This window comes from Arabidopsis thaliana, chromosome 5, assembly GCF_000001735.4.
Source record: "Arabidopsis thaliana chromosome 5, partial sequence".
Lineage (NCBI taxonomy): Eukaryota > Viridiplantae > Streptophyta > Magnoliopsida > Brassicales > Brassicaceae > Arabidopsis > Arabidopsis thaliana.
This window is the reverse complement of record NC_003076.8, coordinates 21541613-21562716: the sequence shown is the minus strand read 5'-3', so window position 1 is coordinate 21562716 and position 21104 is coordinate 21541613. Positions and strand designations below refer to the sequence as shown.

Sequence of the window (21104 nt, the reverse complement as noted above, 5' to 3'; positions counted from 1 at the left end):
ATCTTATTGCAGCTTACAAGGTCCTCTGATGAAATTACATGTATTGTTTGGAACAAAATTGAAAGAAAACATATAGAAGCAATTCTAATGATACCACCTGTCAATGTGACCGATTCGAATATTTATCCACTACTGTAATTTAGGAAAAAAGAAACAGAAACACTTTGGCATTGTAAAAATAGTATACAAAACTTTTTACAGCTAATGGAGCTAAAGTGTGTTTCCCCAATCACAAGTCAAGACAAAATCTATAAACAACAACAAAGATCTCTTTCCTTAATGGTCCTTTGTGGAGATTTTTCACATCTCACAAACCCTATTGGTTCATCTTTAAAAGTAGAAAAAATAAATATAAGAAAGACGGTGTGTGGCCTTTATGGGTGCAACTAAAAGTGTTAAAAAAGGAAGAAGAGAGTGGAACCCCATGATCACACACACTTTTAACATGTCTTCTCTGCAAATTGTAAAAAGATTCCTGCAAGTTGCTAAAGCTAAACTCCAAAATCATATTTTGGTTCTATAGAGAAGAAACCAAAAACACATTCATTAAATTAGACACATGAAATTAAAAAGAGGGTTTGAAAGTGAAATGACCCCAAAAATAGCAAATGAGAAACTTATTATGTAACTGGATAAATGATGATACTTTTTTTGCCTTGTCCATCCTCAAAGAAACTCACCCACTCTCTCTTTTTCCCTTTGAGAGCTTCATCCATGGCAACCAAAATCTCTCTGATTCAATAGTTTCTTACTCCTTTGATCTTTAGACTCTCGATTCTGTCGTGTCTTGAACCGCAAGACGTTCAGAGATATCAGCTAAAGATTTAAGATTGCATTTGATTAAAGCTTCAACAAAGTAACAAGTCTCATCCTTTGTGTTTCCTTCTGGTACATCAACCACAAATGACTCAATCACAAGTGTTCCTATTCTTCCTTCTATAGTCTCGGGGTGAAGAGAGATGATTGAAGAATAGTTCTAAATCCAAAAACAATATAGAACATATAAGTCTTTGATTCACTGTAAACAGAAAACGAACCTTTTGATTCATTGATTACCTTAAGTCTATGATCACCACCAACGATTCTGATACTGAGAATATGCTCATTGTCATCAAGTAACTCCAATCTCTCAGTGCTTCTAGTTGCTGGTAGTCCAGATTTCACATCAACTTCTCTTACTGTACCAATCTCCATGTTTCCTTTCACCACACATCTACTGATAAACGGCTTATACTTCTGTGGCTGATCAAATCTTCTCACAAGTGACCACACCTATTCACCAGAGAGATTCAAACTAATCCATAAGCGTTTTTGGGAGCTTTTTTTTCCAATAAAGCAAAACCAGATCAAACAAACTCAGATTGGGATTACACAAATGCTATGTAAGCTTTCAATAATTAGAAACCAATCGATTCTTCATCAGTAAGATCAACAATCGATGAAAATAGAGAGAGATTTCAAATTCTGGATTGAATCAACAATAAGAAGAACCGATTAACTTAAACAGAGAAAATCAGAGCGCATGAAGGAAGAAGAAGAAGGGAGAAGCTTACAATATGAACAGGAGCGTTGATATGTTTAACAAGCGTAGAGCTACACTGATTATCCACAAGCTCATGCTTATGATGTCTCCTTATAAACTCTCTTTCCTGATTCGGATTCGTCAAGTTCTCAATCCCGTTAGCTTCCATCTTCTTCCTCCGTCTTAAGCCACGGTTTCTCAATACCTCCGCGTCGGATACGACAAACAAACAAAAAACAAGGCCAAATTCGTCGCGCAGAAGAGAGTGAAAAGCAGCACAACAAAGGAAAAGATAAGATTGAGCTGAGAATCGTAAGAGATCTGATCTCAGAGAGAAGTTTTTTTCCGGCGAGATCTTCCGATGAAAGCGTTACTGTGAAGAAATGATAGATTATACAGTCGCCGTCTTTGGAGGGAGATAAGAAGAAGATGAGAGAAAGAGAAAGAGAGAGAGAGAGAGACGAATCCTCCAACAAACTTTTTTTCTCTCTCCTTTTTATAATATTTAAATAAAAAGACTCAGTGAGAGATTTTTATAAAAAAAAAGAAAAAGATTGATTGGATGGTATTGGACTAAAGGAGTAAAGGTCTTTCTCTGATTTCACTACTCTCATTGGATGCTTTCTTCTATTATCCCACTATTTTCTCTTTATTTTCGATTTTGCCCCTCGTTGTCGTTTTTCTGTGTTTTATTTACCGTTTTTAGTTTTACCCCTCAAGTGTGGTAATTATTTAATGTTGATCCTTAAAGTATTGTTTAAGCCTATGAGAGCTGACTCAATTATTGGATAGTTTTTTTTTTTTTTTTCTTGGGTGCTTTTTCATTTGGATAAAAGACTTGTTTTGACAAAAAAAAAAAAGGATTAAAGATTTTGAAATGGTTATAGATTTTTTGAAATTGTTTATGGCTTAAGTTTTTTCCAAAAATCTACTTTATAGCCAATTAAGATTGGGAGAAATGGTTTTCCTTATAAAAATAAGGAATCTAGATTTTTAAAGGAAATCTAAAATCTATGTTTCATTGGTTTTTCACTTTTTAACGCTATAACTTTTTCATATTTAGTTTCAAATATATATATATATATATATATATATATATATATATATATATATATATATAATTAATGCAAAAATCTAAAAACTATAAACCAAATCCAAAAACCACTTAATAACTTGCAAACTGTTTTCTTTTGTTAATGTGTACTTATATTTTAGGTTTTCTTGTTATTGGGATTATAGTATTAGTGGTGTACTGTAAAATGTTTGTGTATGTGTGTGTATATAGTAGAATGAATTCGATCAGATCAGCATATAGTTCGTGTACTTGACTGTGATCAGACTCAAAGAACAATTCAAATTGTCGAAAATATACTAATTTAAATTGATGAAAATACTACAAAATTTCAGAGAGATTGTTATAATGCAAACCAAACATAGGGCTTAACCAGATTATGCTCGTTAACCTTTAGCTGAAGAAGAGATAGTACACATATTATACGGATGGTCACATTACTAGGTGCATGGAGGTATATTGATGTCCCAATTAGACATATAATCACTAGTTAAAAGTGTGCTTAACACCCCCGAGCCAGACCATGATCAATGCAGATTCGGGGCCTTTGAAGCAAACTACAAAGGACCAAATCTTTTTTTAGGATTAGAACGACAAATCAGGTACTAAGTACAAATTACAAGAACTTCTTTAGGTATATGATAAAAATAGTAAACATCTATTATTCCAAGTATTAAAAATAGCTAAAATTTAATGATTATACATGCACTGCAGTTATTATGGTTATCATCCAAATTTTATTCTAACCATTTAACATCGATTGTTTCGTACGTTTTGTCAGTTCCATACCAATGATTTGTATTATGTTCTCTTTGTTTCGTCTAATCCGGTTTTCTGCATCATCACCAATTCCAGTATTCACTCTCATTCGACTCATAATATGAAGTAAAAGTTCGTAAACTATTAAGTTGGACTTCGCTTTATTTTTTCGCATTCTGACAATAGTATCTTGTTTTGATCATTTACAGTATAATATTAGTATCTTATAACCACTAAGGCCAGAATAGTAAGTATATAGTTTGATCATTTAATTTACACAATCCTTTATCCAAAAAATATATTGTATACAGTATCATATATAGGGTTTGCTTCACAGTCTTAACTTTTCCTGACTCGAAGAGCCAATCTCGAGAGAGCAAAAGGTCCCACGTGCTTTATCCAACACTCTTTATTAAATCCTGAATAAAAGTATCTCAAAGTGACAAAGATTTCTATAACATAAAAAGGTTTGGCTCTTATAAGTCATATCTAGAAAAAGAAAATTCGTTGCTAACTTTGTAACGTGCTAAAGTATTCTCGAAAATACTACTACCTCAAGATTAAAGTACACAAAAAAAAAAAATTGGATACCCATAGTTTCTTTTTAAGATTGGGCTTGGAGCTTGCAGGTGGGCTCTCAGGAATGTATATCGGAGATTTTGAGTGTGGTCAAGGAAGGTGTTGAGTTTGCCTTCCATTTGCAACCCGACTCTCAGTGCCTGACATCATTGGCATGTAAGACTGATGACTCTCTGAGCAAATAGGAAGCTCTCTGCTAATAAATAACTTTATGTATATGCTCTTGTTTGCTTGCTGGTTGCATATATAAAGTTATATAAATCCATCATTTCAAGTTTAGACATTACCACCATGAAATATCTATACTTAGATATTATCCTTTCAATCAACATAGACCATACTTCATTCATTAGCATAAACAAAACAACCAAAACACTTGTTTGATTTCTATCACTCAAGAGCCTTAATATCTTACATTAAGGACAAAGAAGTGAGTATCTCATAAATAGTAAGTCGATTGATTGGATGTAAAAGGACAATCACCTTTGTAAAGTGGGAATGTTTAGATTCACTTCATGTGTCGATATTAGTATAAATAGTATGACAACGACGATTATATATATAGAAATAGTATTATCCAATTAAATATATTAAAGAAGATGAGAAAAAGAGAGAGAGAAGTGGACCTACAAACAAAAGGTGTGGAAGAGATGAGAATAGAAAGAAAAAAATTAAACTCATAATAAAGAGACAAGTGAGGATCATGTGTTGCATCTATCTTTTGTTTTTGACCATTTCAGCTATAGAAACGTGAACACCATTAATGGCTTATGAATCAAAATCTCACACTTCTTCTTTATTCAGATACATGAGAAAAAGATGATGTGAGTCAAAAATTTCTCACTACTAGTCTACAATTTCTAAAAGTTCGCTGTTAAAGTCCTTTTTACGAAAACAGAGAACGTTGTAGCTTTGAAACAGAGATCTCAGTTGCATATAGGAGGCACAAATTTATCTTGAAATATCAAAGTTGGCCTCTTACTCAAACACAATGGCATGCCGACAAAAGTTTGATGCCTAAGTAAATGATAAGAAGACGCTGACAAGAAACAAACTTAACCAGATTGAGAGATATCAGTTGCATATATGAGGCACAAATTCTAAAACAAGGACCAAGTCGGTGCATGCTTAAATGGGCTGGTCTCAAAATGGACCGGTTTGGCCAATCACAAATTCACAACCACCAAATTCACTAAACATGACAATGAACTTCAAAATGAATGCTTCAAAGATAAAAAAAGTAACAAATAACCATAACCACCATATATATATTCGAATCCCAAACTGAGTTCTTACAAGATTCTTTCTGGTCTATTGAGTAAATACCAAAATACCAAAAAAGATTGTACATTGACCCCCCCAAAAAATATTCGAAATACTCAGGTTAATTTTTCCGGTATAGATAGTTTCTTATGCCAAAATATGGCTACTTTCTGGGTCAACCTTAAACAAAAGAAAGAAAAAATAGAAAAAAGCAAAAGATCAGACCTGACATTGATTAGTCCTGTGCCCTAATGAGATGATACGATATGTTTCTTCCTCCATTGTACACTGTACTGACTGCTACTACCTTCATACCCCCCTAATCTAGATCCATACCCACTTCTTCATTCTCTTTCACAGCTTCACTTTCCTCATTCTCTTTCAAAGCTTCACTTTCCTCATTCTCTTTCACGGCTTCACCTTGCTCATTCTCTTTCACAGCTTCACTTTTCTCATCCGCCTCTGCGTTCTCTGAAGAGAATGCACAAGGAGTTGCAGCAGGGTCTAGTTCCAGAAAACCTTCCGGTGCGTTATCAGCTTCTTTCCCTGTAAGAATGTAATGAGGCACCTGATGGGAGAATCTTAACATTTCTTCCTTGGCAATCTTCCTCACACCAAGTTTCTCTGTGCATCTGCGGAAAACTACCCTGAACCCTTCAGCTTTGAGTAAGAGAGCCACCGTTAGACTCTGATCGTCTTCTGTATAGTCATCAAGAACTTCCACCATCTCATACTTGTGTTTAACTTCATCAGGGGTATTCTTGTCCCATTCAGGGGACCAATTTCGATACAATGCCCAAACTTGTCCCTTTTTGGGAAGAATATGGAGGAGTCCTCTTGCACCTTTGGTAAAATCGACACTGTGAGAAAAGGCATTTAGTGTATCTGTAGATTCATATCTCCCACACCTAAAATCCCCACATGATTTAGCAAAACCAGCACCCATCCAGTCTATGGGACCAAATTCACTGGTGGTTTTGGAATTGAGCCAACTGATTTTCAACTTAAAAGGATTCACAGAAATCACCTTTTGGATGCGGGCGTAAAACCGAGGCATTCCATCAGCATCGTCATAAGCAGCCCAAATTTGATCGTCTTTAAAAGCACTTTCAGATCGGTCAAGATCAAAGTTGTGAAAGTCTGAATCTGGAACAACGATTTCCTTCACTTCATCTGACTCATGGGGAATTACCTCAACTGACCTTTCAACCTCATTCGCCGTGCTACTCATCTTGCTCCTTTCAACCTCACTTGCCTTGCTACTCATTGCCTTCGTACTGTTCTTCTCCCCTTCAGTTGGGTTCACCTTCCCTTCCATTTTAGCGATCATCATAGGAAGTCTCTTAAAAATCTCTGACTGGCCTCTGTCCATAAGAGCTTTCTTTATATCAGAACGTAACAATGCTTGTACATACGGATGACGAGAGCCTATGGTGTTGGAAGATTCAGTATTTTCATTGGCAGCATAAAAAGGAGTACTGGACCTACTTGCACCTATTTGATTCGACAACTTGCCTGCAGATGGACCACGCATATGGGAATCATCAGTCTTCTGCCTCTTAAAATTCCCCAGATCAGAGTTTGTAAATCCTCTAGCCGCCTCCCTTTCTTGCGTCTCCCAAAACACTCTTTTCAGTTTATCTTGTCCTTGCTGAACTACATTCGCCGTTTCATTTGTGGCATTTCGGCTGTAAGAACCACCCATTCTTGATGAATCCCACTGAAAATTATGGTTAACAGATGTTGCAGGCTCTCTCCTATAAGAAGAACCATTTGAGTTCTTGTTCGACGCTTGGTTTTTGGAACTCCGGTGATGTTGGTTAGATGAGATGTTGACTGGGGGCTTCGGAATATTTGTAGGCGGAGTTTTCTCTTCTGCAACGAAACCATGATGGCAGTGTGGACAAAGCAATGTTTGGTTGAGATAAACCCTCTGGTACTCATATTGTGTGTCGCATTTGTTGCACATGGTCCAAAAGGTACTACTCTCCTGTGTCGGATAAACAAAAGCAGGCGAACCCGTGCGAGATCTATCCATACGGGCAGCAGGCTTACGGGTAGCAGGCTTATATCTAGCCCTAGCACTCGAAACTACATGCTCTCTTACATTTGGAATCCCGTTGGAAGTTGGCTGGTGTGATGGAATCTCTCTCTGTGTTGTTGGGAATCTTTGTTGAGCTGCTTTGACATCTTTGCCCCTCTTTACGTTATATAAGATTCTCTTATCCTTATCAGATAGTAGAGCCCAAGCTTCTGCAACCAGATTAAACGCACCTTCAGCGCCTTTACACTTGTTTTTATCCGGATGGAGCATAAGAACCAATTTCCGGTATTGTTTTTTCAGTGCTTCATCACTAGCAAAGGGGTCTACACCAAGGACACCATACCAATCAGCTTCTCCGGCGAATGTTTTCTCTCCCGAGATATAAACATTGATTGCCACAAACAATTGTTTCAGACCATCCAACTCGGGAAACAAGTTTTGAGCCTTGTTAGCAAACTTTTTCGCCCCAGTGTAATCCTTCTCTGTCATCTTCCTCTCAGCAATATCCATTGCCCTTTTCGCTTCATCCTTGTTGCATTCCATGTCCTCGAGAGTTACTCCGTCACAAATTATTGTCCTCTGGAAGCTTTTTAGAATCGAGGATCTTCAACAGACTCCTCGGAACGTTCCAAACCTGTCTCAATGCAAAATCAAAGAAGCAAATAAAAAATATTAGATTCAGTGGAATGTTTATATAAGCATATCATGTTTATTATTAAAGAGAACAGATTCAGTAGAATCTGATGATTTTAAAAGAGTACACACATTTTCCTAGAAACGGTAGATTTGTTTCCACATGAGGTTTAACTAGCTACAAGGTCCCAAAATTTGATATAGATGCAGATCTAGTCCAACTGGGTAAAACCATAAATGCAAATCATTAGCTCAAGAAAATCAATCTTATCCGGTAGCATTATTCTCAACCGGTAGAAGGACCCCGAATTTTACTAAACAAACCCGGTTCGACCTTCCTAAGGTAACATTACATTTAAAAACACATAAAGAGAACCACTCTTTGGCCATATATTATGAAATTACCATATCCAAGCCACATAAAACACAAACAAATTTGCCCGTGAACCCGTTGAATACATATTGGTGCGCGTATCCACGGAATACAGATTCCGCAACAATCAGCTGAATATAATAGAGATACACAAGGATCATAAAAGAAAGATCTTGAGAATCTATCAATCCAATGCAATCAAACATCTTAACAATAACTAATATCCAGATTAAAATGAAGACCCTCAAAATCTAGCAACATTTAAACACTGATGAAGAACCAAAACCAATCAAAGCCACAAAAACTCAACTACGATCTTCAAACTCTATCTAACAAGAGATAAACCTAAACTAAACCACAATTCACCAAACTTAACCTATGGTTAAAGAGATACACAAGGCTCATAAAAGAAAGATCTAGAGAATCTATCATCTAATGCAATCAAACATCTTAACAATAGGTGTATCCAGATTTAAATGAAGCCTCCCCTCGAAATCTAACAACAATATAATCACTGATGATGAACCAAAACCAATCAAAGCCAAATAAACACAATTACGATCACAGATCTTCAAATTCTATCTAACCTAACCTAAACCACAATTCACCAAACCCACAATCAAAACTCCCAATACCATTTGCATCTCATAATCACTACGAACCCAAAAAAAAACCTAATGCACATTTCATTCAATGCAATCAATCAAACCAGTACGAGACCCGCGAAAATTGTAACCATTTCAAAAACATTTCAAACGGATCTACACACAAACGGTACAAATTCCACTACCCTAAAATCAAACCCAAATTTCGCCATCACAGAGACACCAAAAGTGTGATACAAACCCATAAAACCCTTATAGATCACTGCAATTTCAAAGCCCTAAAACCAATTTTCTCTAGTATAAAGTGATAAAGCGAGAAAGCGAAAGGGCACAAAGTAAACAGAGAAGAAGAAACCATGAAAATAGGAGAAAACATACCAATCGTTGGATCGCAACTCCGAGGATAAGAATATTTTTTGAATCAACCAAACTTTATTTTTTTTCAGATACACCCTCACAAACCCTGCTCTTTGATATTAGTTTTTTTTCCTTTTTTTTTTTTCTCTCTTGAGAACACCTCAAATATATAATGTGAGAAAAACAATGTATTTGGGTGTGAAATTTATTAAGTTGTTCAAAGTAAAAATCCAAAATTTACTAATCATGGTTAAGTTAACCATGGTTAAGTTTTGACTCAGTAGGTTAAGAGTGGTATAAACATGAAAATAAATTATTTTCTTCTTAATCTGTGGTCTACAACTTACACATGTCTGTTTTTGAATTTATTAGATTTAGACTAATTATATATTATTAGGTTATAAATTAAATGTAAACAATATATTTAGGTACTAATTATCCTCTTTGAATTCAAAAATAATAAAGTTACTTTATTATACCAGTTTTACCCATAATTGCTTAACTATAGTTACTTGACCATGGTTAATTAAACGTGGTTATTTAACTATGGTTACTTAACTGTGGTTACTTTGTCATTATTTGTAAATATGGTTATTCAACCATAGTTAAGTTTTGACCTACACTGAAAATTTAAATGATAAAATATTTTTCTTATCTTTCTATCGTTTTTAAATGGTAATTCTATCGTTTACAGCTCACACATGCATATTTCCAAAATAAATCTGGAATATAATGTTGACTCATTAATAGTTTACAACTTACAAGTTTGTTAATCATGAATAAGATTTTCTATACTTATCACATCAGCCATTTGATAAATTTTCTTGATTCACAACTAATATTTGTTGTCCACCATTTCCATATCTTGTAATTAGACAAGGGAAGTGCAAACATGGAAGGATATACTAGAAGAAGCCAAATATCAGTTAAGTTATGCGCGAAGGAGTTAATTGTTCAAATAACCACAAATTTGTTATGGTGATACTTGAGATCTACTAATAACGTAGAGACGAACGAGGAAAGCTAAGAGATGGGGAAGAATTACAAAAACATTGTTTATTGGAATGGACGGTGTTTTAAATAAAAGATAGAAAAAAGTAGGAGAAACAGAGAACAAATGTGCTGTTTTTGGTGTGAGTAGCACCAACAAAAACAAAATAGGGTAAAATGAATAGACAAAAATCGGGGACATGTCAAAAGGGTCGTCGTCGTCCTCAAGGCAGGCATAGGCATGTGCATGAATGCAACACAAAACCAAAAAACACAAATCCTCACACGTTACAGGTAGCCACAAACCACACAACTTACTAAGCAATTTTATATTCATCTGTTTCCACATGTCCCCAACAGTATGGACACCTTTCCCCGGCTGCTACCTTACTCACCAGCTTTCTCACCCTTGGTCTCTGGTTCGGTTTCAGGTTTTGGATCAGGTATAGCATCAGGTTCGGATTCCAGTTCAGCTTTGGGGATTGATTCAGTTTCCAATGCAGTACTGGGGTTTGATTCAGGTTCCAGTTCAGTTGTGGGGTTCAGTTCAGGTTCCGATTCAGCCATGGCGTTTGTTTCGATTTTAGGAGATTCTGTCTTATCATGACGGAATTTAACAACAATGCACGTGATGTTGTCTGCACTGCCACGGCTGAAGGCAGTGTCAGTTAACTTGCGGGCAGCTGCTTCGGGCTCTTCCTCGCTCTGAGCAAGGGCTACCGCATCCTGAATCAGATGTAGAAAATCAAATATTTAAATCCCTCAAACCATTCAGAAACAGATACAAGGGGGTGAATTTATTTGAGTCATACCTCATTTGGTACCACATCCCATAAACCGTCACTTGCAAGCACAAGCAACTCGGCCTCATGATCTATCTCTAGATCCTGAAAAATAAGCACAGAAGCATGTTCACAAAAACTTAAAACTCGGAGATTTCACATGGGTGATACTACAGATGATGAGAACAACATGACACCCTTGGACAAAAACAGTAAGTTGCAGTTAGAAGCGGTTACTTGTATCTCGGGTTCAGCAACAACGAATTGCTTCAGCATTCTGTTACCAAAGGCCCGGGACATAGCCAACACCCCACCTACTCTCCATGTTCCTGACAAGTAAAAATCAAGATGATATTATTATCAAGTCTAGGGCTGAAAGAAAAATTCAGAGAAGGATGCTTAATGGGCATGCCTCAGGAAATCTAGTTTTTCTCTGACACTGAATGTTTAAAGCATGAATAACCCTAACCCGACAAATAGAATGCCTAGATAAGATGGTATGTGTGTCATTGTTCCATCTAAATAAGGAGAAACAAAAAAACCAACAATAATATTGTCATATTCAATTTCGCGAAGGAGATATCAAGCATTTTGAGTAAATCAATAATGAAGCTAGTAATCTAACTCAAGAGAGAAATCTGCGATCTCACTTTGTCATGTTTAGAAGCAAGCAACCAATTAGGGGGACACAAACGAGGGACAATTTCTTATATATCAGATTACCTGCCCACATGATAACACCACCAGCACTTTCAATTCGCTTTCTTTCATCGCTTCTATTTGGCTTATGGTCATCAGATAGCGCGATCGCTGCAAAACATAAAGCACGAAGTTTGAAAAGAGTCCTTATGGAAAGAACACAACAAAGGTTTGTGACCAATCATAAGAATCCATTCACTATTAACTAAATTTCAATGTTCTATAAGGATAGTATAACTCCAATTCCTAAACTCATTTTGAAGCTCTCGATTTTATCTTTAAATGATATGCCACATTGTATTAGATCACAACGACATACTGACCTTTCCCAGCTTTAGAAACTATTGTCCTCGAGTCTCCAACATTTGCAACATACAAATGGTTCCCCACCAACACAGCAGCAGATGCTGTGGAGCCATCATCTCTGTAAGTATCCTTTTCGGACTCGAGGAATGCTACATCAGTTTGTTTATATGTTTCATCTGCCAAATTAACCATGTAAGAAGGAAACCAGATGACTTATGAGCTTCATACTTCTTAGATTATAACAAGATCTTATGTCAAGAGATATAGACGCACTTAATGCCAGCTTGGTGTCTGTCAAAAATTGTGGATGCTTCATGAGATTGTTAAACAGGTGTTCCTTCAGGTATTCAGCAGCACGTGAACCACCATGGCCTGTGATGATTAAAGCTTCAGATATTAGAAGAGGAAAAATAGAGATCAAGTCAACAATCTATGATTCTGTTTCTGAGTATTATATGAACGCATATTGCTAGTTCAAGTGCACTGCAACCTTTAATTTTCCTAAATAAGTATGTACAAATACGGACTCTAACTAAGGTAATTCTAGATCTTTCTTAACTGTCATTCTGCAAATGAAGCTGGACTGTGTTTTAGCTCAGCCATGTTTACATTGCGATAATACAATAGTAATAAGGAAAGTTGAAAACTAGGCTTCAAAACAGATCAAATACCTTCCCCAAGTCACACTAACACTTCGTATTCGTCTATACCAAAAGAAAAGGAAGGAAACATAGAATCTAACCATCAAATATTCCAAACATGCAAACTGCTTGGCCTTCAATAGTGGAAGCTTTGATATCATAGAAATCTTCCATCGTAGATCTTTTCCCTCTGAAACTACAGTACCCACAGCTCAAGCTTCCATCATCACTGTCATTGCACGTAACATATATTAAAGACCACTTAAAAACAAAAGAAAAAAGTAGAAAACAATACTTTCACATTGATCCAAAGATATAGACAATTAACGATTGCCTACATAACAATATAAAACTTCAACGTATAATGGAACTTAGTTTCTTCCATGACATAATCATCCGTATAACAAAATAACTTGGTGAAAGATATGACAATCTTGCTAGCATTTCACACTTAAAATATAAAATGATATCTTCAAAACAAGTAATATTTTAACAGCCCTATATATATACCTAAGGCATTTGCTACATTCAGCACAACGATACAAAGACACGGAATCTAAAAAAACGAGAAACAACTCACTTTTTCCACCCACCACCGATGTATCCACCATCATCAACTTTCTCAGGCGGCATATCAACTAAGGATATACGTTTCTCTCCAGCAGAAGTATCAACCATCATCTTCGCACTAGTTCTAAATCCAATTCCACTGGTTGTTCTAAATCCAATCACACTAGTTCTAAATCCAAAACCCACACTCAAAGTCTTCTTAATATGAATAAACTGATGTCTTCCTTGAGCCAACACCCCAATACGACAACCAGCTTGAACAATGAAACTCCTTATGAAACTGCTGCATACCATCTAAGTAGTCAAACCTTACCTTAAATTAGTTTCTCCAATGCAGGACCTGCATATAGAAAAAATTCATTCTGTCATTAGTAATAATACGATTCCTAAATCAGAAAACGAAGATACGAGCTACTTCAACAACATAGAACATGATCATCATCAACATAAGAGCTAAAATACAGATCCTGGATCCTTAAAACCCAAATTAAGATAACAAACCCTATCTATCTGTATGGATAAGTTGAGAAATGTTGTTAAACTGATTTCAACCTCTAAATTCTTCAATTAAACTTAGATCCTGCATATTCAACGAGTAAGATTATAGAATTCAACAAGCAAATCATGAACAATAACGAACACGATCCAGAATCTCTACTTCCTAAGCAAATTTTCGATTCAAATAACGAAAACGGATCAAATCAAAGGTAGAGAGAAAAACTAACAAGGTATCTTGTGGAATCAAACTCGAAGAGAGAAAGAAGAAGAAATAAATCCAAATCAAATCAAGGATCTGTGGTGGAAACGGAATCCTAGTATTTATCTGAGAGCTCTGACAAAAAAAGAATCGAATCGGATCGGAAAACACACGGTGGTTGATCTGACCACGGATCCGAATCTGAGAGAGAGTGAAGAAAAATTGGCTGAACGAATCAGCTTTTTGGAGCTTCCATGGAATCTGAGAGAGAATCCAAGAGAGATGGAGGGAGAGAGAGAGAGAGTGGTGGTGAGTAGTGAAAGAGAGAGAGGACACCGAACAGAAGCGGCAACGTGGCACTAGTCATGCATCCTAGATTTATATACTCCCACTAGGTTTTGTTATATTCTTTTTCCATTGGATTACCGATTACCTCACTTTATTCCAACTAATCAACTTTTTAAACAATTAGCTAAAATTAGCCACTTTCATTGTATTATAAACCTAATTAAAACAAATTATACTATAACCATAGCTGGCTCATTCATTCTTTATCCTATGAGTCTCATATAACTAAGGTTTTGAAAATAAAAAAAATTATAGTTTTGAGTGGTAGTGGTGTATCTATTTGGTATAAGTTATGCTCTTTCCGTTTTATCAATAGGGTCGTTTTAAAATTTTATTTTTGTTTTACAAATCTTGTCTTTTTGTTTTTTTCTATACACTTTTTGAAAATAAATATCTTTTTAGTCTCTTTTATTTTGGGTTATTAATAAGAAAGATACTTTGATTCTAATGTATTTGTAAAAGATAAAATATAAATTTAAACAGTTTTCTTAAGTTGTGTTAATATGTTGGAATGATACGTTTCGCGAAACAGAGAATTATTAATTTATGTCACCTAAATTTGTATTATTGATTTAACAAGTATTATTGTATAATCAAAGGTTAGTGTCAGGCAAAAAAAGAAGAAGATTATGGGTATAATAAAGTCGAAAACCTCAACCATAAAGAAAATTATGTTTATGAGCCCAAAGGTTGCCATGGCATTGAGATAAACAACATCGAAATAGAGTTATTTATGTCATCATAGGTTATGTTGTATTGGAAAATACCATGATCAATAAGATAAATTTGGTTTTAAGAATACTATGTACATCATAAGTTTGAGAACTTGCATGTAATCAAGGAGAATTTCTGAAAACACACAGAAATATATTCAACCACTTTGTGTCACATGTGTACAGCTTTAAATGTACAAAACAACAAAAGATACTACCAATATATCTCGCATAAGATTTGGCATTCAAGTACATGAGCATTGTAGTGCCAAGAAATCTGATCATCACAAGAGAAACGCAAAATTCGTTGAGAGATTGTTTCAATCGTTCTTTGTCAATTGGTCCCAAAACGAAGACCAAGAATGAAAATGGTAAGGATCACATATTACCTTTAGAGGTAATGAACATATACAGATACAATTATTGAATGAAACAGTGGAACCTAGAATATGTTCAGTGTGAATTTGTGATCATAATTAAGTAATATTATTCTGAATAACAAAACTAAAATTGATACACATTCTTTATATATCGTGATTTAGGAAATTATTTACAATTTCAATTTTCTAAAGAACCCATCACATATGGTTTTACTTTTACGATTTATTATAAGTAAAAATTAGGTTTCATTTGCGAGATCTATCCAAACTGTAGAATACATTGGAAGTTGCTAGCGTGTTAGACCAAGGAGATCTGAACGTAGTTCTCCATGAGAGTTTTTACTCTTGCTACGTTATTGGTTCTTTTGAGATTTCATGTACGTTATCCCTAAGAAACCCGTGACCGTGAGCATCATATTCAATTATGCAAGAATAAGCTCTTAAGAGAATGCACTTTAATTGTTAAAAATTAAAATGGTCATATATATTGTCCTGGTAAAATTGGTACACTGAAAAGCGTGGTTACGAATTTGTCACCGGTGAGGAAACAAACTAAAGGGCCGTGTTATTTAGGTCACAATTCCACAACTTCTTTTTTTTTTTTTTTTCACAATTCCACAACTTGTTTATACGTAACCTAAACTCTTCCGGTTTTAATTTGTCGAAGAAGACCATCTAATTAGTTATTAGACTATTAAGATTGAGATTATTAAACTTCTTATTCTCATTAATCATAAAGTTCTGTACATTGTCACCTTATATAGTGGACATTAATTACATGTATAAGCCTAAGTATATACACTATATGATATATCTAATATACCCCCCTCAAACCTCTGAAACTGAACCAGAATTGGGAAGAAAGAGGTTTGATATTGACATCCGGTTCAACAACGAGTAGAACGGACCTGGCTGGAGTGCTTTGGTTAAGATGTCTGCATGTTGGTTATCAGTAGTCACATGAAACAGCCGAAGAAATCCATTCTTTATCTGATCTCTTGTCGTATGACAATCGATTTCGATATGTTTTGTCCTCTCGTGGAACACCGGGTTATGAGCAATGTGAATGGCAGACTTGTTGTCACAAAACATCTTTGCAGAAGATGTGACCTTAACTTTCAAATCTCGGAGAAGCTGTGAAAACCATAACAATTCACAAGTTCCTAAAGCCATTGCACGATACTCTGATTCTGTACTACTACGACTCACCACTGTCTACTTCTTAGATTTCCAACTAATCAAAGAAGTACCTAGATATACACATAATCCAGTGACAGATCGTCGTGTATCTTGACATGTTCCCCAGTCAGCATCAACAAAAGCATTAAGGCATGGTTCAGACTTAGCAGAGTAAAACAAACCTTGACCTGGATTATTCTTGATGTACCTCAAAACCCGATAAGCTGCAGCCATATGCACATCCGTTGGACATGAGAGAAATTGACTTAAGCAATTCACCGCAAAAGTAATATCAGGTCGAGTCAAAGTGAGATATAATAAGCGTCCAATGATCTCGCGATAAGGCCTACCATCATCAAGAAGCTTACCACTGTCTTTAGTCAAATGCACAACTGGATCCATTGGCACAGAAGACGGCTTGCAAGCAAGTAAACCAGTAGTAGCAAGCAAATCCAATGCATACTTTCGCTGGCAGACAGAGATACCTGATGCATTTCTTGCAATCTCAAGACCTAAAAAATACTTAGGAGCACCCATATCTTTGATCTTGAACGCACCATGTAATGCATCTTTCAGCTTCTGCAACTCCACATCACAGTTGGAGACAATCATGATATCATCAACATATACTAGGAGGGCAATGAAAGATGTACCAGATTGTCGTGTGAAAAGAGTATTATCTGCTGGAGACTGCTCAAAACCAGCTCTTAAGACCACAGTGGAGAAGCAATGATACCACTGACGAGAAGCTTGCTTCAGTCCATACAAGGACTTCTTCAATCTACACACTGCATTTTCAGGTAAAGAAGCTCCATTTGCAGGTGTGTAGCCCTGAGGAAGGCTCATGAAGATTTCTTCATCTAGTGTACCATGCAGAAAGGCATTTGTAACATCCATCTGAGTTAGCTTCCAACCAAAACTAGATGCCAATCCTAACACAAATTTCACACTACCAAGTTTAGCAACAGGAGAAAATGTGTCAATATAATCAATCCCTTCTTGTTGTGTATAACCTTTTGCTACCAAGCGGGCTTTATATCTTTCTATAGAGCCATCAGGATTGTACTTGATTGTATACACCCATTTGCATCCAATAACATTCTTACCCGGGGGTAAGGACTCAACAATCCATGTTCCATTTTGTTCCAGGGCAGAAATCTCCAAATCCATAGCTTTAGGAAAGTGTGGATGAGCCATGGCTTGTTTGAAATTTTGTGGTTCTGTTTCTAGTGAACAAGAAAGAACAAAGGACTGATAGAAAGGCTCCAGATGATTATATGTAACAACAGAAGATATAGGATACAAAACAGAAGGTGTTTCAGAAGGTGTTTTAATAGGTGTTTGTGGCACTTTGGATTTTTTCGACTTGGAAGATGGATTATTAGCTATTTTTGGTGATGGTAGAAACTGAGGTGGTGTTGTTTTATTTGGTAAAATAGGAAGAGGCTGTGTGTGAATGGTTTCTATAAGATTGCAATGATAGTCAGAGAGATAACCTGGTGCTCTAGTACTGCGTTTTGGCTTGGCAATAGGAAGATCGCCTTGTCCTGTAATAGGTATCACAGTCTCTAGTGTAACAGATGTGGCACTAGAGTGTGATGCAGATGATGATGCAGATGCATGATTAGGCAGTGTATGATGCACAGGTAAAGTATCAAGAGCAACAGGAGTAGACATAGGTAATATAATGTGATGAAATAAATCCTCAGTAGGCAAGTTAGAAGGAACATTTCTAAATGGAAAAGATGTTTCATGAAAAATAACATTCCTTGAAATGGATATAACATTTGTACTCAAATTCATCACCTTATAACCTTTGTAACCAGATGGATAACCTAGAAAAACACATGGTTCAGCCCTAGGTGTAAACTTAGTCCTATCTTTGACTAGAGTAGACACATAACACAAGCAACCAAAAGATCTCAAGAAATTATAATCTGGTTTCTTTTTGAAAAGCTTTTCATATGGAGATATTTTCTGTAAAATCAAAGAAGGAGTTCTATTAATCAGAAATACTGCAGTTTGAATGCATTCACTCCAATAGACCAAAGGCATATTAGATTGAAACAAAAGAGCACGAGCTACATTGAGTAAATGCTGATGTTTTCGCTCGACCACAGAGTTCTGTTGAGGAGTATATACACATGAGAAATGATGTATCATACCAGTATCTTTAACGAGTTGAGTGAAAGCCAATTCAGGTGCATTATCACTACGAATAGCCTTAATGATCGAATTATACTGTGTATGAACATATTTAACAAAGACAGGAAAAATTTTAGTAACTTCACTTTTATTCCTTAGCATATAGACCCAAGTAACTCTAGTACAATCATCAACAATAGTGAGAAAATACTTAAAACCATCTATAGACTCTACTGAGAATGGACCCCAAACGTCTAAATGAATAAGATCAAATGGATTCTCAGACAAATGATTATTTGAACTAAAAGGTAACCTTTTCTGTTTAGCTAATGGACAGACTTCACAATGATCATGAATAGCAGACTTAGTCATAGGTAAAATACCAGAAAGATGTTGTAACTTGGCAGATGATGGATGTCCTAGGCGATGATGCCATAGACGATCATCAACTATCAAGGATCCACAGAAATTTGATGAATGCAATGTATCTTCTTTCTTCAGAATGTAAAGATTATGTATGAGAGTTCCTCTACCAATCGTCAAGTCCCGAGTATGGTCCTGAATATAACATGAATCATGATAGAAATGAGCTGAACATTTATTATGCATAAGTAAAGAACTAACACTGATGAGATTAAACTTGAATGTTGAAACATATAAAACATTATGCAAAGTCAATGTGGATGAAATATGCACTGTGCCTGTGTGACTAATGGGTACTCTAGTGCCATTTGGAAGTGAGACTGTAATACCAGTAACAGGAAAAGTCTCACTAAACATTGCCAAATCAGAACAAACATGACTACTAGCTCCACTGTCAACTATCCAAGCATCATGAGGCAAAATGGAATATAATGATGAAAGACAATGATGTTGAAATGTGAAAGAATGATTTTCATATCGTAAACTTGTTGAGGGAAATTCAATAGAAACATTACCAGCTGTAGAAGTAGTTGCCATAGCTCCATGATCAGTGATGGTAGCTGATGGAAAGGGAGTTGACTGCTCCGGAACATGAAGATGAGTATTGAGTTGTTGTATTAAAGAATGGACTTGATCCGTCGTAAAAAGACTGAGATCAAGACTTGATGCAGTCATTGCAGGAGGTGGAATATAAGGAGTAGATCCCATGACTGCATTAGCAACAGCATTATGTCATTTTTCATTCAAATCCGAAGAAGAGAAAGATACTCTTACAAATGTCTTTTTCTTGTGATAATTTTACGGGTGGGAAGATGGTTGACTTTGACTCATATCGTCCATATTCAAAGGTCTTGATAGTTTGAATTCGATGTTAATAGTATTTTATTCGTATAAACAATTAAATAAGAGTTGACAATGTTTAGACAAATTTGGATTATGAAGTAGTAACAATGATAAAATCTTGAGACTGGTCTCCAAATCCGACAGCTAGGAACCTCCCTTGGCATTCATAAGACAACGTACAATCAGGGACACGATACGGTCAACGGTCTCTATTAGCACTTAATTATCAGTATCAATTAAACTATCAATTGAGTAATATAATAGACGTTCAAATTTAATTTTAAACTTAACGGTCTAAATTTGTGGAGAACAAAATTTGGTAAAAATGAGAAGATAAAGAGGAAGAGGACACGTGGGTTGGTTCGTGGTTGATCGACAAGTACTCACGGGCTATATCTTTAACTTATCATCCTTTTATTCTTAACAAAAGAAATTTGGTGGAGATAAATTTAATCATGGTCATGGTTTTAGTAGCTACAAATGCAAATGTGATTTTCTTTTTTCGTCTGCGTTTGCAAGTTTGAAATTTTTGGTGCTGATGAAAAAAAGAAGAGATGATGTTTCACCATTTTTTTTTTTGTTTTTTGATCAAAGGATGTTTCACCAACATAAGAAAAGAAAACATGTCATGAAGGAGTTAGGACTAACAGTTTGAAAATACTTAAGAACTCAAATGTTAAAAAGGCTCATATTTTTTTCCCAAATTATGTCATCTCCTTCTATAATCTAAATCATTCGTGATTTAACATAAAACTAAATATTAAGTAACTTTATTCAAATCTATGAAATCGATTTACCATATACACGATTTTAAAAAGGATACAAGCGGAAATGAAACTGTGCATTGAAATATACGAACAAAAAGCCTGAGTTTACGAAATTTGACATTATCTCATCAACACGAAACTTCGACGTATTACAAAGACAAAAATCAAACCTACAAAAATAGAGAACAATAGTCAGTTACAGAATTTAAGTTTGCCACGAAAATGATACATCATTATGAAGTTTTTGTATGCCTAAACATTGATATCAGTTAATGTCTTCGACTGTAATAAAGAAATGCCTTGATTAACTCCGTAACTACGTCTTCTTTTGTCAGCAAATTCTAATTTATTACATGCTTAAGTTGATTTGATCCCATAACCAAACAACATATATATGGAATGTATATAAAAAAA

The 21104-nt window shown here is 35.5% G+C and overlaps 3 protein-coding genes, 1 long non-coding RNA gene and 1 pseudogene across 12 annotated transcripts; 1 reads left to right on the top strand and 4 right to left on the bottom strand.

Annotated features, from left to right (window-relative positions):
- Positions 1–7: 7 nt before the first annotated feature.
- On the bottom strand, positions 8–2116 carry RCAR3 (regulatory components of ABA receptor 3). 2 transcript variants are annotated; one of them, NM_124695.4, is made up of 3 exons: positions 1554–2116; positions 1057–1272; positions 8–976 (listed from the first exon to the last, which is right to left on the bottom strand). In NM_124695.4, the coding sequence occupies exons 1-3, from the start codon at positions 1689–1691 to the stop codon at positions 764–766; spliced, it is 567 nt and encodes a 188-aa protein (NP_200128.1). In that variant the 5' UTR covers positions 1692–2116; the 3' UTR covers positions 8–763. The 2 variants fall into 2 exon arrangements, with proteins under 2 accessions (NP_200128.1, NP_851180.1); NM_180849.2 differs by having other exon boundaries at positions 457–1272; positions 1554–1999.
- Positions 2117–3733: 1617 nt separating this feature from the next.
- On the top strand, positions 3734–4230 carry AT5G07955. The gene has a single exon (NR_143045.1). It is a non-coding gene; the product is annotated as an other RNA (long non-coding RNA).
- An 894-nt stretch (positions 4231–5124) lies between these two features.
- On the bottom strand, positions 5125–9362 carry AT5G53150 (DnaJ heat shock amino-terminal domain protein). 6 transcript variants are annotated; one of them, NM_001345035.1, is made up of 3 exons: positions 8005–9232; positions 6711–7873; positions 5226–6623 (listed from the first exon to the last, which is right to left on the bottom strand). In NM_001345035.1, exons 2-3 carry the CDS (start codon positions 7780–7782, stop codon positions 5515–5517), a joined length of 2181 nt encoding a protein of 726 aa, NP_001318793.1. In that variant the 5' UTR covers positions 7783–7873; positions 8005–9232; the 3' UTR covers positions 5226–5514. The 6 variants fall into 6 exon arrangements, with proteins under 6 accessions (NP_001331440.1, NP_200127.2, NP_001331441.1 ...); NM_001345036.1 differs by having other exon boundaries at positions 5125–7873; positions 9229–9362; NM_124694.4 differs by having other exon boundaries at positions 5177–6623; positions 6711–8846.
- Positions 9363–10122: 760 nt separating this feature from the next.
- On the bottom strand, positions 10123–14320 carry AT5G53140 (Protein phosphatase 2C family protein). 2 transcript variants are annotated; one of them, NM_124693.4, is made up of 9 exons: positions 13921–14320; positions 13206–13535; positions 12727–12854; positions 12258–12356; positions 12002–12160; positions 11703–11789; positions 11217–11308; positions 11010–11084; positions 10123–10923 (listed from the first exon to the last, which is right to left on the bottom strand). In NM_124693.4, the coding sequence occupies exons 2-9, from the start codon at positions 13487–13489 to the stop codon at positions 10585–10587; spliced, it is 1263 nt and encodes a 420-aa protein (NP_568786.1). In that variant the 5' UTR covers positions 13490–13535; positions 13921–14320; the 3' UTR covers positions 10123–10584. The 2 variants fall into 2 exon arrangements, with proteins under 2 accessions (NP_568786.1, NP_001329972.1); NM_001345034.1 differs by having other exon boundaries at positions 10158–10923; positions 13697–14284.
- Positions 14321–16161: 1841 nt separating this feature from the next.
- Positions 16162–19788, bottom strand: AT5G53135 (annotated as a pseudogene; the record flags this gene model as incomplete). The annotated part of the gene is made up of 1 exon: positions 16162–19788.
- Positions 19789–21104: the final 1316 nt, after the last annotated feature.